Below are 14,731 nucleotides of genomic sequence, written 5' to 3'. Positions count from 1 at the left end.
CTTCACTGAATAGTTGTGCCAGTCTGTTTTCTTACTGCAGTGCAATATAACAGCAACATCTGGACGGATTGCTGTGATATTTAGATAATTATGGTCCCTAGAAGAGGAGGCCTTAGTGACTTTTGGTGATCCCTTCATGTTTTCCTCTGCGCCACCATCAGCTTCCAAGTTGTGAAGAATTCTTTTGGGCTTTCATGTCTTTGTTATTACAGAAAAAGCCTGAGAGAGGCAGGAAACCTGGGAGGGGGCATATAGCAAAGGGCTATAGTCAAATTTGAACTGTTCCCCTTCCTCCAGATTTTTTCTTCTTATTAAAATGTCTTGAGACAACATTTAGGCGCATTGCTGACTAGCTACCTAGGTGTTATTAGCATGACAAACATTACTGCTGTCTCCAAAGAAAAGTGCTGCAGCTGCAGACCTGCAGCTCTCTTTAAACTACCCATCACTGTTTTTACTTTGTCACATAATGACTAATTGTGATGTTTGCTGCAACAACATGAATTTAAGCCTCTGCTGCTGCTGACGCCAGAGGAAAAAGAGCAACGAATGCTGCCCTGAGTCTAAAAACTGATTATTAAATGTGAACATCTACTGGGGGTTTGGCAACAATCGTCTTGGAGAGATGTTTAATGGAAGAGGTGAAGCTTGGGCAGTTTATTGGCCGAGAGAGCGGGTGAGTGAGCTCTGGACCAGATGCTAGCCTTGTAATTACACCAGAAGTTATGATAAATATTGGATGGTACCATATTGCATCATTCTGGTTGTACCTCAACAACGACCCACATGGTTTTACAGCAGCAGTGCTTCAACTGTGTGTGTGTGTGTGTGTGTGTGTGTGTGTGTGTGTGGTCAGTAAACATTCATTTACCCAGAACGAAGCCAGTGTTGACCTGTACATTTTTTCATCAGATTAATCAATTATCTTATTAACAGTCAGACAATAATCTGCAGCTATGTGGGTGAGAAATCACTGCTTGAAAAATGGACATTTGTAGTTCAAGCTTAATTTGTAGGAATTCCTGCTTTCCTTTGTACTATGCATATTTGGATTTGGCGCCCTTTATTGCCTCATTAGACTCTGAGAAGGGGCTGCAGACATTTTATTGATCAAATAACCAGTCAGTCAGTAGAGGATTATTGTAACTCTACTCTTTTCTACTAAATGGTGACGTTAAGTCAGAATTTACAGGGTAAGGGTGTGATTGCACCTAAATCAATAGAGCAGTTGTCTGTAGCTGTGTAAGAAGAAGAAGGGGGCGAGTGTGGCGTCCCCTCCAGGTGAGATATGCAGCAGGTCGTTACTCACACAGCTACAGAAAGTATTCAAGCCCCCCCCCCCCCCCCCCCCCCCCCGGCCTCCTGGGAATAAAATGCATGCAGTGAAAAGTGTCCAAACCTCTGGCGACACCCTCAACCCTCTTTCTTTTTTTCCTTTTTTCGCTGAATGCCCTGTTTCGTCACAACCTTGCAGCAGCACCCAGCCAATTACTAGACCACAAACACCTCTGTAAAGCCCTCCGCACGTCAGTGGGTTAGGCTGATGGAGAGAGAGAGAGAGAGAGAGGGGGGGGGGAAGGAGAGAAAGAGAGACAGAGAGAGAAGAAGAAGAGAAAAGAAAGAAGCAGGCGAAAAAGAAGAGCTCCCTGTTTTGCATTTAGATTTGAATGAGCTAGGTGTCTGTGCTGAGCCGACGCTTTATCTGACAACAACCTGCTGAACAGTCCCTCGGCTTAAATATTCAAACGCTTGTGTGCACACGCTTGCAGCCATGCATAGTTAATCAGCTGGACTCTTCAACTTCCCTGATGACTCCTCTTTCTCTCCCTTTGACCCACAAGGATCTCCTTACTATTACTTATTGTTATCCTCTTGCCTCCCTCTCTCCCTCTCTCTCTCTCTGTGTTGGCTCTCCTGCAACACATTATATGGCGCCCATGACAAATATTAATTATACATGTGAAGAACTCTCATATGTAGGCTAGAGCGCTGCGAGGCCTTCCCCCGACTTCGCCAAGCAGGGCAGGACCCAGAGGCAGGAAATCTCAGGCAGGAAACAGTAAAGCTAACCGGTTGCATAACGAAAACAAACAAAACTCTTTAGTACTTTCTATGGAGACTTCTGTATTTTACAGCACATTTAGATTTTATTTCTTGCGTTATATAGGCTACAGATTGAGGTGACAACAGATGACGGTGGGATCTGACATCTTGCCTGAAGTTGTGAATGATTCACAGCCAAGGTCTCCTCGTCGTGGCAGATGGGAAGATCCTGGGGCAGGATGGAGGAGCAGGCATAAACCCCCCCACCCCTGGCTCTGGTCCTGGATTTATTTCTAGGTTACTGGTTCATTTTATGCTCTGCCGTACTCATGAGGAGAGAGCGATAAGGAAGAGAGGTGACTGAAGAAAATTGTTTTGTTAATTTGCTTAATGGCAGCATGGATGAAGACTTGGCTCTTTTCATTTTCAGATTATCTTAATGACCTCAGAATTAAAAGGAATCAGTCACGAGGAGTTAAAGTCCTCATCACTTGCTTCTGCGTGTTTGACACGATAAGTCAGATATTTATTTATTTTTATTGGGCTGTTGTTCAGAAAAGGATGTTATTGCCTTAAAGGAATAGTTCACCAAAAAATTAAATTCAGTCATTATTGACTCACCCTCATGCTGATGAATACTCCGGAGTAGTTTTTTATTCCTCAAAGTGCATCTGGAGACCCAGGAGGGTGGTTCGTAGTCCAGCGAAATCCTCATATGAGAGTCAATAGCACACAAGTCCATAAAACTACACAAATACCTTGTAATATTCCTCCATACTGCTCATCCGCTGCAATCCAAGTGTCCTGAAGGGATATAGTCCAGAGTTTACTCGAAACGACATCATTGAGGACATTTTTACAGCCTGTATTGCGTTCTAACATTCACACGCCCCAGGCAAATTCAATACAGGATGTTTAGGCTGTAAAAATGTCCTAAACGACGTTGTTTCGAGTAAACTTTGGACTATATCCCTTCAGGACACTTGGATTGCAGCGAATAAAAAAACTACTCTGGCTGGAGTATTCGTCAGCATGAGGGTGAGACAATAATGACTGAATTTCATTTTTTGGTGAACTATTAGAACTTCTTCACATTTTACAAACTAAATGAATAACTCGTTAAATCAATTTAAAAAAAAATTCGTCAATTTGTTTTCTCAGATGTCTCCTTATCTCCTTGCACGATTGTGAGTATTAGTGTCTTTTTGGATTTGGGCTGTTGTTGGCAGTTTCATGAAACCACCCTGGGTTTTAGGAAGGTTATGTTAAGCAGGAGGATAATCAACAGTTGGATCTGTGATTAGGTGGCAGAATTAATCTGTGGGTTGTTTGTTTCATCTATAAAATGCCACAGTGACGTCTTTGCACGTCTGGTTTGTTTGGTATTTTGCCTGATGTGACAAAGAAAAGCATCAAATCCTCACAATCTGAGAAGCTTTAAGCAGGTAATCTTTGACAGAAATGGATACAATGATTATAAGATCAACGTAATATTTGCAGATTTATTTGCTGCCAATCAATTAAATGAATAATAATCACATCACCACAGCTTTGATTGATAATGAAGGTGTTTTTTCTACAGCAGCAGTGTGGAGGGATGGTGGGCGGGGATTTCGATGCCGGATGTGAATTAACCTTACACTTAGATTGTGTAATGATGTATGTAATTGTTTATTTAAAGGTGTGTTTACAAGCTGCCTTGTCTTTTTCCTAATCACCTGCCAAAGGAGAGAGCTGGAAACAAGTCCTGAGCCTCTCCTCATCCTCACAGCTGCAGTACTACCACAACCACACTGGTCCTGAGCTTGTGTATGCGTGTGTGTGTAAACTGGGACGTGTGTTGCGAGGCGTTTGCCGTCGTGCCGAGCGCTCCCTGCTCTCACACAGCTGGTCATGCCAGCACTTGGAAGTGATGTCCGCCTGCCTGGCACGTTGTCATAGAGTGGACTGGACTGGACTGTCCGCTGTGTGCTGCAGTGACAAAAGCACATTCAGGCCAGGACAATGGGGAGCTGACAGCCTGGGTTGTGTTTATCACCCTGCTTTCTCTCTCTCTCTCTCGCAGCCTTCCCCGTCTATTGTGTGTTGTGTTGTGTTGTGTTGTGCTGCTGCTGCTGTCTCACTGTTTTCTCCCTCTCAGTCACTGAAGGCTCGACTCCGCCTGTTTACGGCCGTAGGAGAACAGCTCCTGCTGCTTTAGTCATTAAATACAGGGTGCAGCTCAGTCGTCAAGGTGGCGCTGATGGGACTGTTTGGTTCCAGCGTGTCATCGTTAAAAGTATAGGCTCTGGATTTAGTGTGTTTAGCTGCTTGTTGTGTTGTTGTTGACGCATGTGGCTTCTTTGTGGGCTGAGCTGACACGTCTGGTGGAGCTGGATTTGTCATCAGTGTGTTTACATGAACTTGAGTATCCCGGTTATGATCATATTCAGGATGCTGCGTTTACATCAACATAGAGAAACCTGGTTATTCATTTCCCTGTTTACATGATAAATACCAGTATTATGACAATTGCATCTTATTGCACTTGTGGTGTTTACTTTTTATAACACAAACTGAGGCATTTTGACATCTGTCAGAATGGGACCACTTTGCCTTTTTTGTGGGTTTGCCACTTTTAAATTTTAAAGAGACCCAGAGGAGTTTGCTTTTGGTTATAAAAAAAGTCTCATATTAACGTGGATGAATCTACGTTACTGACACTTGTTAATGGGTCCATTTTCCATAATTGTTTTGTCTTTATAGTTTATAGTTTTGATATTATTATTTCGTGGTCGACTCGCCCAGCATTTCCTAGTTTTGGTTTCCCGGACGCTGACTGATCACTAGTTGGCATCGTTTATAGTCGGAACTACGACGGTATCTGATCGTCTTCGAACCTCCGACCTTCATTCTTAATGAAAACATTCTTGGCAAATGTTGTTGCTTTCGTCCGTCTTGCAAGAATTTCACAGTGCGCGCGGAGGCTCATGGGAAATGTAGTGTGAAAACACTTTGCTTTCCGAAACTCCTCGTAGTCCCTTATCATTCAATTAATTATTGAAAGACAAAGCTCCGTTTCCTCGTCACTCCAAAAGTATGAAAGTAAGTCACAGCTGTCAGAAACCGGGATGAGGTGTTTACATGCCACAGTATCCCGTTTTCTTTTGGAGTTCTCCAGTCAGCAAAACCAGATTTCCTAAAACCGGGATATGATGTTTGTTTACATGCACGAACACAAAACAAGCTACTCAAAAATCCGATCATATCCGGGATACTCACGTCCGTGTAAATGCACTGCATGATTGTGCATCACAAGCCGTGTGATATAAAGAGAAGTGAACCTCATTAGAGCGACATGTGATCTCTACAGACGAGTTAACAGTCTGTCAACTCACTCACACCGGTTTTTGTACCGATAGTCTTGTTAAGAAACTACCAAACGCCCACAGTTGAAGTCTTGCTCTGAATTACGAGACCGAGCTGTGAGTCATCTCTCGCTGGTACATGTGGCAGAGGACTGTCGTCGGCGGTGGCGATGGTGAGGGGGGAAATTAGGCCTGACACAAAATGATCTCTCCTCCACGCTTCAACAAATCAGCTTTAAAAGTAATAGTGAAGGACAGACAGAGTGGGTCTGCAGTGCAGTCGACTGCTCCGTGAATTTAACTGTGTTTGTCCTTGTCCTGCCGCTGTCAGTGCCTCACACCTGCACTGACGAAACACAAACCTCCCTGCACTGCTGCTGTGTTAAATATAGAAATGAAATGACGTCCAAGGTGGTTTCAGACAGTAGTCAGCGGCTGCATGTGCTCTAACTATTATTTTCATTGCTGGTTTATCTGCTGGTTTATACACTGCCCATCCCCCCCAAAAAGTCACCACTTCACTTGGATTTAACTAAGCTAATAGGTAAGAGCCTCCCATTGGAAAATTACTGCATGGATGATTATGTTTCATCTGGCAACAACTTATTTAACCCTAACTTTAACTGATACAGTCTCATTTCTTGAACAACCATGTTGGAAGACACATCCTGTGGTCGTGGAAAATATGTTAATGTGTTCAGGAAGGGTCAAATTATTGGCATCAAGCTAATAAAACATCCAAGGAGATTACTGAGACTACTAAAATGGGTTAAGAACTGTCCAACGCATTATTATAAACTGGGAGGATAGTGGGGAAACATCATCTTCAAGGAAGAAATGTCTCCAGTGTGACCACAGAGTTCATATCTTAACCTCATTGAGAATCTTTGAAAAATGAATGCAACTCTGGACAGAAATAAATGTTGTGACATTGGCAAAGCTTATCGAAATGATGCCACAGCAAATGCATGCTGTAATCAAAGCTAAAGGCGGTCCAACGAAATATTAGAGTGTGTGTTACGCCCCCCCCCCTCTTTTTTGGACGGGCAGTGTATTTGTCAATAAGAACACTTTGTCAGGAAACCTCAAATTTCAAAGATATCCACTTCACTAAAATGCACTTAAGCGATGTGGCTCTACAGGTCAGTTAAGTTGCAGCCTGAAATGAATCAACTCCTTTCAGATGTTGTTACCAAGAAACTCTGATGTGATGATCCCCACAGGACTGACTTTACTGATCCCCTGACGTCTCCTGCAGCGCCAGCAGCAAAAAATATCTCAACTCCTACCGTGCTGGATTGTCACTAATTGCTGTGCCCCAATTAGCAAACGTTAGTGCACAGACACATTTAACTAAGATGGTTAAAATAGTAACCAAACGTCACACCTGCCAAACATCAGCAGCAGCAGCAGAGTGAGCAGCACATTAGCACGTTAGCATTCAGACCCACTAACATGACAATAAACTCTTTGTCTTGCATCATAATAAATGATGAAATAAGTAATTGTGCTAACCAGTTTATCGGCCATGTTTACCAAAAATACACAGTTTTTGCAATGATCCCTCAAATATGTATTGAAGGCACAAACTATTTGAAAGCATTCTTAGTAAATAATGATGATTATTACACGGCTCTATTGAATGCTGCTCTCTGATTGGTCCAGCGCTGCGTTCTGCGGTCCGTTATTTCTGAATAATGACCGTCGTCAAGTATAACAGACCGTTGCTAGGGACGGCGCTCTGATCAGCGCAGCACAGAAAAGAGAAACTATGCAGGATATTTACATTGTGTTTCATTTTTACCGTCATTAAACAGCTTCGGACTAATAGCGATGTTAGATAAATGACTTGTAACTTGTTACAAGGAGAGTGGAGGCTCCTTCCACATCGTGGCTGGAAACCAGACCTGCTGATCAGAGCCTCTGACCCGGTGTCACAGCTCTCTGTCTCCTCTCATCTCGGTGGCACCGCGGCTCCGCGACACAAACGCACCCCGTAAACAGTAAAGTTAATCTCTTGTTTATGACAGATACGACTACACACAATACACACACCGTAACACGTGTATGGTAATCTATCGATCCACTGATTGATTATCAAAGGCTTCACATGCACGAACGGGAGGAGGCTCGGCAAAACAGCGGAAGTGACCGGTCTTGCAGATTCGCTAAATTATGCAATTTTAAATCAATGAAAGTCGTATTTTGATCAGAATTATGTTTCAAATTAATTATTTCACTCGTAAACCGTGTAATAAGCGGGATAATGTATAGTTGGTCGGTTGTTATGGAGAAATAAACCCCTTCATGTTGTATGAAACCCCTCCGCTTCGCGTCGGGGTTCCATACAACCTGTCGGGGTTTATTTCTCCATAACAACCTCCGAACTATACATTATCCCTTACATAACGATCGCTCCTTGGACGCACCTCACTTTCTGCTATTGAAAGACATTTTGAAATCTTTCGCTATTTAATCCATTGTATGCCTTTGCCACTCTGCCACTATCATTTTCTCATTTTTCCTCTTGTCCTTCATCTGTTTGGAGGTTTGTTTACATTTACCTGCCTGATTTCTTTGCACTAATACAACAGTGTCCGTGTTTACCTCAGAGTCTCAGCAGCAGCATCCACGCACCTCTCCGCTTTTCACCTCTACCTGTCCCTTTTCCTTTTCCCTGCTCTATCTATCTATCTATCTATCTATCTATCTATCTATCTATCTATCTATCTATCTATCTATCTATCTATCTATCTATCTATCTATCTATCTATCTATCTATCTATCTATCTATCTATCTATCTATCTATCTATCTATCTATCTATCTATCTATCTATCTAGTGCTTTTCCTTCCCTATGAGCTTGTGACAAATGTGTCCGCTCAGAGGTTACTGAAGCATCTTTATTCCACACTCGACCGTGTGTGTCATTACATTTAACCCAGTTTCATTTTCGTACGGTCTTCGAGCCGGAGGAGGAGGAGGAGGAGGAGGAGGAGGCGGCGGCGGCTGCTTTCACAGACGGCATGAGCAGAGACACGGGGAGTAACTCCTCCTGTCCGGTCCAACCTCTCTCATCTCATCCTGTCTCCCACCCAGGGGAGGGAGAGAGGCAGGTAAGGGTGGGGAGGAGGAGGAGGAGGAGGAGGAGGAGGCTGACCTTCCCTCCCTTCCCTCTGTTAGTAGACCCCTCTCCTGACAGAGAGAGATAGATAGAGACAGGAAGACGAAAACAGAAATGCTGAGTATGAACACAGAGGACACACCATTTATTTCCTTCAGGAATTAAATGGGTCGTGTTGGATAGTTTTTGTCTGTGTGTGTGTGTGTGTGTGTGTGTGTGAGACTTTCTTTCACTACTCTCCATCTGCTTTTACAAGTCCTAATTTTTCATGGCAGCCATCTGTGTGTTGTCAGGCACAGAGAGAGTGAGAGAGAGCGTGTGTGTGTGTGTGTGTGTGGACTGTTAGTGTGCGTCCATTGATAAGACTAAACGCATCGTCTCTTCTCTCTCTCTCTGCCTGCATGTCTGTTAATGATATGATCCGCACCTCAAACCTTGTCATCGTTTATTTACTTATTGTAGCTTCACTGCTGATTGACTGCAACCTGCTGCTGCTGATTGGATGCAGACGAGGTTACAAAGCGCGGAGAACAGGCACTTTAAAATGACTCTTGTATCTCATGTGAAACAAGAGTCAGAAAAATGAAGTGAGATTTCCATTTTCCAAAGACTGTTTTTTTTTTTTATGTTGTTCATTTAGCCATGAAACAGATGGTAAAGGCTAATTCTGCAGATTTATCAGTGTATTGTTCTGCTCTTGTTATTACAAACAAGTTAGTTGACATCAGAAAAGTCATTTTCCTTTTACTCTCTGATACAGTATTGATGGATCATCATCAGTCTGTCTGTGTTGCGGTCGAGCTGGTGTCGGTGTCCGTTCACAGTCGAGCTGCAGATGTTATCGAGTGTAATTTGCAGGCTCAATTTTCAGTATTGGGAAGATAACAGTAATTTAATTTTCTCACTTCTTATTGAATGATATTTCAACCTGTCCGTGAATGTGACACATCTCATAATGATCACATATTTAACTTTTCTCCTCCCTCTGTTCTTCTGGTTGTTCTTTTGCTCTGGTGGTTGAACCAAGTCTGTGTGTGTGTGTATGGGGGGCAATTCTGCACAGTAGGACCAGAATCAGCAGGGGCTATAGGCCTGTCGCAGTTATGACATAATTGCCTGATTGCAATCACTTGAGTTGACCGGATTTATTTTGCATAATCGTTGAAATTGTTTCCATTCTTCTGTATAAAAACAGCTGGATGAAATGAACAGAAATGTCGTATCTCCATCATTATTTCCTTGTTGTTTTCCACCGTTTGAGGTTTGAATGGTGCTTTTTTACTGACATTATCACATTGCGCCCCCTTCTTCTTCTGCTATGGCTTTAATTTATAATATTCAACATCTATCATGGATTTAGTTGCAAATCCTAAAGACAAACAAAAATGCTCTTCTTAGATGTTCCAGTGTTTTATGCCAATCAATATTTCTTCTTCTTCATAAGGTGTATGTGTATTATTAAGGTTTATACTATTTAATTTCTGAATAAAAAATGATCCTGAGCGAAATGAGGAACGTCAAGGTCAAGGCGTGTCCTACTTCTTCTTCACTGGGCTTTTGTTTGCCTGAGAGCTGCATGACTCTCAGCTGATGGTGTAGTTGCAACCAGATGGAGGAAGCTGGACGTCAGCATCCTTTCTGGGCTCCAGGTGCACGTTTGTGCTTCTGGATCATGCTGTGTCAAAACCGTGAGGAGGATTTAAAAAAAAAAGAGGCCTATTAGCTCAGATCGACAGGATGTTTCAATACGGTGACTGACCACTACCAGGCCGTAAACAAGTGGCTTCTCCCTCTCCATCACAGTGTGTGTCTGTTTATCCCCTCGTCCCCCTGTCCCGCCTTCTTTCTGCTCGCCTGAAAACCATCTGCTGGGTTTGGTCAGGATATTTTGGTATTTGGACCATGGAAACTCTGCTCAGTCAGCGATGTTAACTGTGGGTTTCAACTTAACTTATTAGTTGTTTGATTTCACTTTTACTTTATTTGGTTTTGACCTGTAGCCTACTTTCTGCAGATCTGATAAATGTAATATCAATAGAACCGAATGAAAGATACAGAACAGATATTGTTCAGTATTTTGGTTTTGTTCATATTGTGATATACAATATCATTCATTATCCTAATAACAGATAGAAACAGAACGTTTAGAGACAGAGTTGTTTTCGAGGTAAATGCAGAGACTTCTTGCCGAAAAACTGCCCCCTATGGGAACGCGTATCAGCGGTTTTGCATGAATTTACCTCATAAACAACTCTGTCTCGTAACGTTCAGTTATTATCTCATAGCGTGGTGAATGTGCAGGTCACAACTTGTCCACGAAGGCGTTTTGGAGTTGTTGGATTGTGTATTTGATGAGTTTGATGAGGGAAACCAAGAAATCCCATGAGCCTCCGTAGCGTAGCTCTGAGCAGCTCGCGGCTCTGCTCCGCCGTTCTAAAAATAGCTTGCACCGACAATTAAAGGTAACGAACCTACTGCTATGACTATAGGGATTATGGCAATGGGCCAGTTTGCCAAAATGTTGAACTCTCCCTTTAAGGATTATGTTCTGGTGTTTTTTTTTTTTTTAAAGTATATTTTGTGGCTTTTTGCCTTTTATTCGATAGCACACAGTAGAGATAGACAGGAAAGGGGGAGGCAGAAAGGGGGAATGACATGCAGGAAAGGGCTGCCCGACGCGGGATTCGAACCGGGGCTGCCTGCGGTGAGGACTGTAGCCTCTACATGGGGCGGTCGCTTTACCCACTGCGCCACACACCGCCCCATGTTCTGGTGTTTTTAAGATGTTGCTGTGTGTGCTGAGAGCTTTTGATGAGCATTATTTGTTGCCATGTGTTCACATTTACACAAAAGTATCAATCGGTGATGAAAATAACTAGAGCCAAACTCACAACCTCTGTGAAGGTGGGACTCATCAGGTGTGTTATATTAGTGTGAACCCTCTGCGCCGTGGCAGCCGAGATGTTCAACCAATCAGAATGAGCCATGGGCATGAGAAATGAAATATCATGCACTGATGAACTGGACATGAACATTACACCAGAGAAATCATTTCACACCTGATACGTAATAAACCGACATGATCTCACTGTCACATTTTGACTCCTCTGAAAATAAATGAAAGGAAATAGTGAATTATCGTCCTGGCCTGCTGTAAAATGTTTCTGTCCGGCTCTGCCAAACACAACGCCGTCTGCAGGCGGGGGCCTCCAGTCCCACTGCTGAGCTAATTAACTAGGTGTGAGGTGTGTGTTTATGTTTATGTTGTGGAGGTTTTGTGCTGTGTTTGTTTCTATGTGTGTTGATGGGGCCTGATGCCAGGTCACCAGGCATGAGCAGAGTCGGTGCCAATACAGGGAAAGGGCTGTTGTCAGCACACACACACACACACACACACACACACACACACACACACACACACACACACACACACACACACACACACAGTCAGCAAAATAACAGATAACAGGAACCCTGTGTGTCGGCAGCCGCGGGGAAACACTTTCGCATTATGGATTCACTGGGAACGGACACAACCACATTCCTGTATTGCTTTTTGCTTTTGCGTGTGTGTGTGTTTCTTTCCTTTTAATGTGTGTTTGTGTGGGTCACAAGGTGTGCATCTCTACTGCTGCCATGAAAAACAACTAAAAATGGTCAGAAAAGCACCTCTGCTCTTAAAAGTTACAGAGACATGTTTTGTTTGTGTGTTTGTGTATTCCTCTGTTGTAATTCACTCTGGTATGTGTGTGTGTGTGTGTGTGTGTGTGTGTGTGTGTGTGTATGTTTTTGGTATTTTACACCAGCCGCTTGCTGCAGTAGTAGGAAAGGAAAATTAGATCCAAGACGCTGTTGGACTGAACTCCTTTACTAATAGTTTTTATAGTATCGATTGAATTGTTCTTGTACTCTGTGTTCCCGACCTATTGACCCTTCATACATCATCATCTGGTTATAGTCTATTGGTTTTTATGAGGCTAAACTCTTCTGGTTTCCTTGGAGGAAATAAAATAAAGGTGAGATCATATCTACCAGAATTACCTGAGCACTGACTGTCCATACAAGGAGAGAAAGAAACATCAGGTCCTTGTTAGTGTCATAGTTTGACTTCCACATTCATCAAAGCCTGAAATGAAGTCTTTATACACTGCCTGTCCCAAAATAAAAGTCACACTCTAATATTTCGTTGCACCGCCTTTAGCTTTGATTATGGCATTTGCTGTGGCATCGATTCAATAAGCTTCTGCAACGTCACAACATTTATTTCCGTCCAGAGTTGCATTAATTTTTCAAATATTCTCAGTGGGGTTAAGGTCTGGACTCTGTGGTCACATTGGACTACATTTCTTCCTTGAAGATGATGATTCCCCATTATCCTCCCAGTTTTTAATAATGTGTTGGACAGTTCTTAACCCAATTTAGTCTCAGCAATCTCCTTGGATGTTTTATTTGCTTGATGCATGCGAATAATTTGACCCTTTTGAAACAGATTAACATCTTTTCCATGACAGCAGGAAGTGCCTTCCATCGTGGTTGTTTAATAAATGAGACTGCATCAGTCAGGGTTAAATAAGTTGTTGCCAGCTGAAACATAATCATCCATGCAGTAATTATCCAATGGGAGGCTCTTACCTATTAGCTTAGTTAAATACAAATGGTGACTTTTTTTTGGATGGGCAGTGTATATCTTCTTATCATTATAATCTTTATGTATCTGGTGACTCACTCACTGTGGAAGGTGAAGGTTCAAGCCTTAAAGTATCGATCTTATCGGTTTCACATTGTGTACTGTTCTTCATTTTTGCACCACAAAAACAAATCCAGGCTTCGTTTTCCACCTCACATTGACAGTAACTATCCAACAGCAGGAGCGACGGTGTTGTTCATTCAGCAGATGAGAAAAATGCATCTGATGCAGCAGCAGATCTGAGTTGAGCCTCTGACTGGATGTGACTCAGCCAGCGAGGTCTGCAGCTTCCACTTTCACGAGCTGTGATCTTCTCCTCAGTGGCCAACTCCCATCGATTTATCTCCTCTCCCCTGTATTCCCTCGCTCCTCGTCCCCCAGCTCCCCTGTCACTCCTCCTCCTCCCTCCCTCCCTCCTCCCAGTTTGTCCTTTGAAGTCATTTGGAAATCTCTCCTCTGCTCTGCCACAGGAGTCCCCCGTCCTACACTGAAGGTGTCTCAGGAGTTTAGTTTTTTTTTTACGAAGCCAGGACTTTCTGGAAGCGTGTTTATGTGCAGTTTGCAGAGATGTGATGAATAGTGTAGTTTATTGTTGGATGGCAGATGGCAAATGGTCAATGTGCGAAAACCGAGGACTTGGCGAATTAATGCAAACTGAAAAAGTCTCCAAAATGTCATTCACACAATACACTAATTAGTATGTTAATGATGTCTTTGCATTCAGCTTGTTCTCCCCCACTGCTCACATATACATTAGTTTAATGCAGCTGAATTCCCAAACACACATTAGTTATTGTGCTGTGATTTCAGCTTAACACAAACTAGTAGATGATTTTAGGCACGATTTTCTGACCAATTAACCAATTTGCAGGTTTCTATAATGTGAGTTTCTGTGAGATCACGTGTCTGAGGAGGCACTGCTGAGAAATTCATCACCACAAAAGGGACGTGTGTGGTCTTTAAAAATGTTTGAGATGTGAAAATCGTTTAGAGATATGTTGCATATGTACATATATTGCACATGTTTTGTTGAAGAAAAGTCTCTAAAAGTGTTGTCGATCAGCTGCAAACATCCTCCGCTGGTGTAAGAGAAACTGTTAATGCTGAACTATTCCCACTGACTCATTCCCTGTGTAGATAAATAGAGCAGAATAAGAAACCTTCTCTTCTAATGCAGTTATTCTGTGTCTTTTGCAGGTTGCTGTGAATCCCTGAGTGAAGATGGCCTCCTTTCAGAACAACTTCTGGGTGAGTGTCTTGAAAACACTTGTTAAATAAAAAATAAAAAATATAGGAATGATTATGCAGAAGGGCTGTCAGAAGTGCTTTCAGATTTTACTGCGATGTAATGCTTACTCATCTATTAGAGCTGAATCACAGCTCTGAGTCACTTTAGCGTTTCATTTATATTCTCATCGGTGAAGCCGAGCTTGTGGCTCCTGCTGCTCGTCAGGTGTGCGCTCCGAAGGCTTTTACTGCCTTCTTCCTCCGCTCGCTCGCTTCAAAACCACAGAGGTCGATCCTGTATTC

The 14,731-nt window shown here is 42.8% G+C and overlaps 1 protein-coding gene across 1 annotated transcript in view; it reads left to right on the top strand.

The window, feature by feature from the left end:
- fcho1 (FCH and mu domain containing endocytic adaptor 1) overlaps nucleotides 1-14,731 on the top strand; it is a 73,956-nt gene that overhangs the window by 3,498 nt on the left and 55,727 nt on the right. Inside the window, exon 2 of the mRNA XM_083969963.1 lies at nucleotides 14,399-14,449. Coding sequence (XP_083826089.1) covers nucleotides 14,423-14,449 — 27 coding nt within the window. The 5' untranslated portion in view covers nucleotides 14,399-14,422. The remainder of the gene's footprint in view (nucleotides 1-14,398; nucleotides 14,450-14,731) is intronic.

The sequence above is a fragment of the Trachurus trachurus genome (genome assembly GCF_905171665.1).
Source record: "Trachurus trachurus genome assembly, chromosome: 4".
NCBI lineage: Eukaryota > Metazoa > Chordata > Actinopteri > Carangiformes > Carangidae > Trachurus > Trachurus trachurus.
The sequence above is the reverse complement of the archived record's forward strand: the minus strand, read 5'-3'. Positions and strand labels throughout refer to the sequence as shown.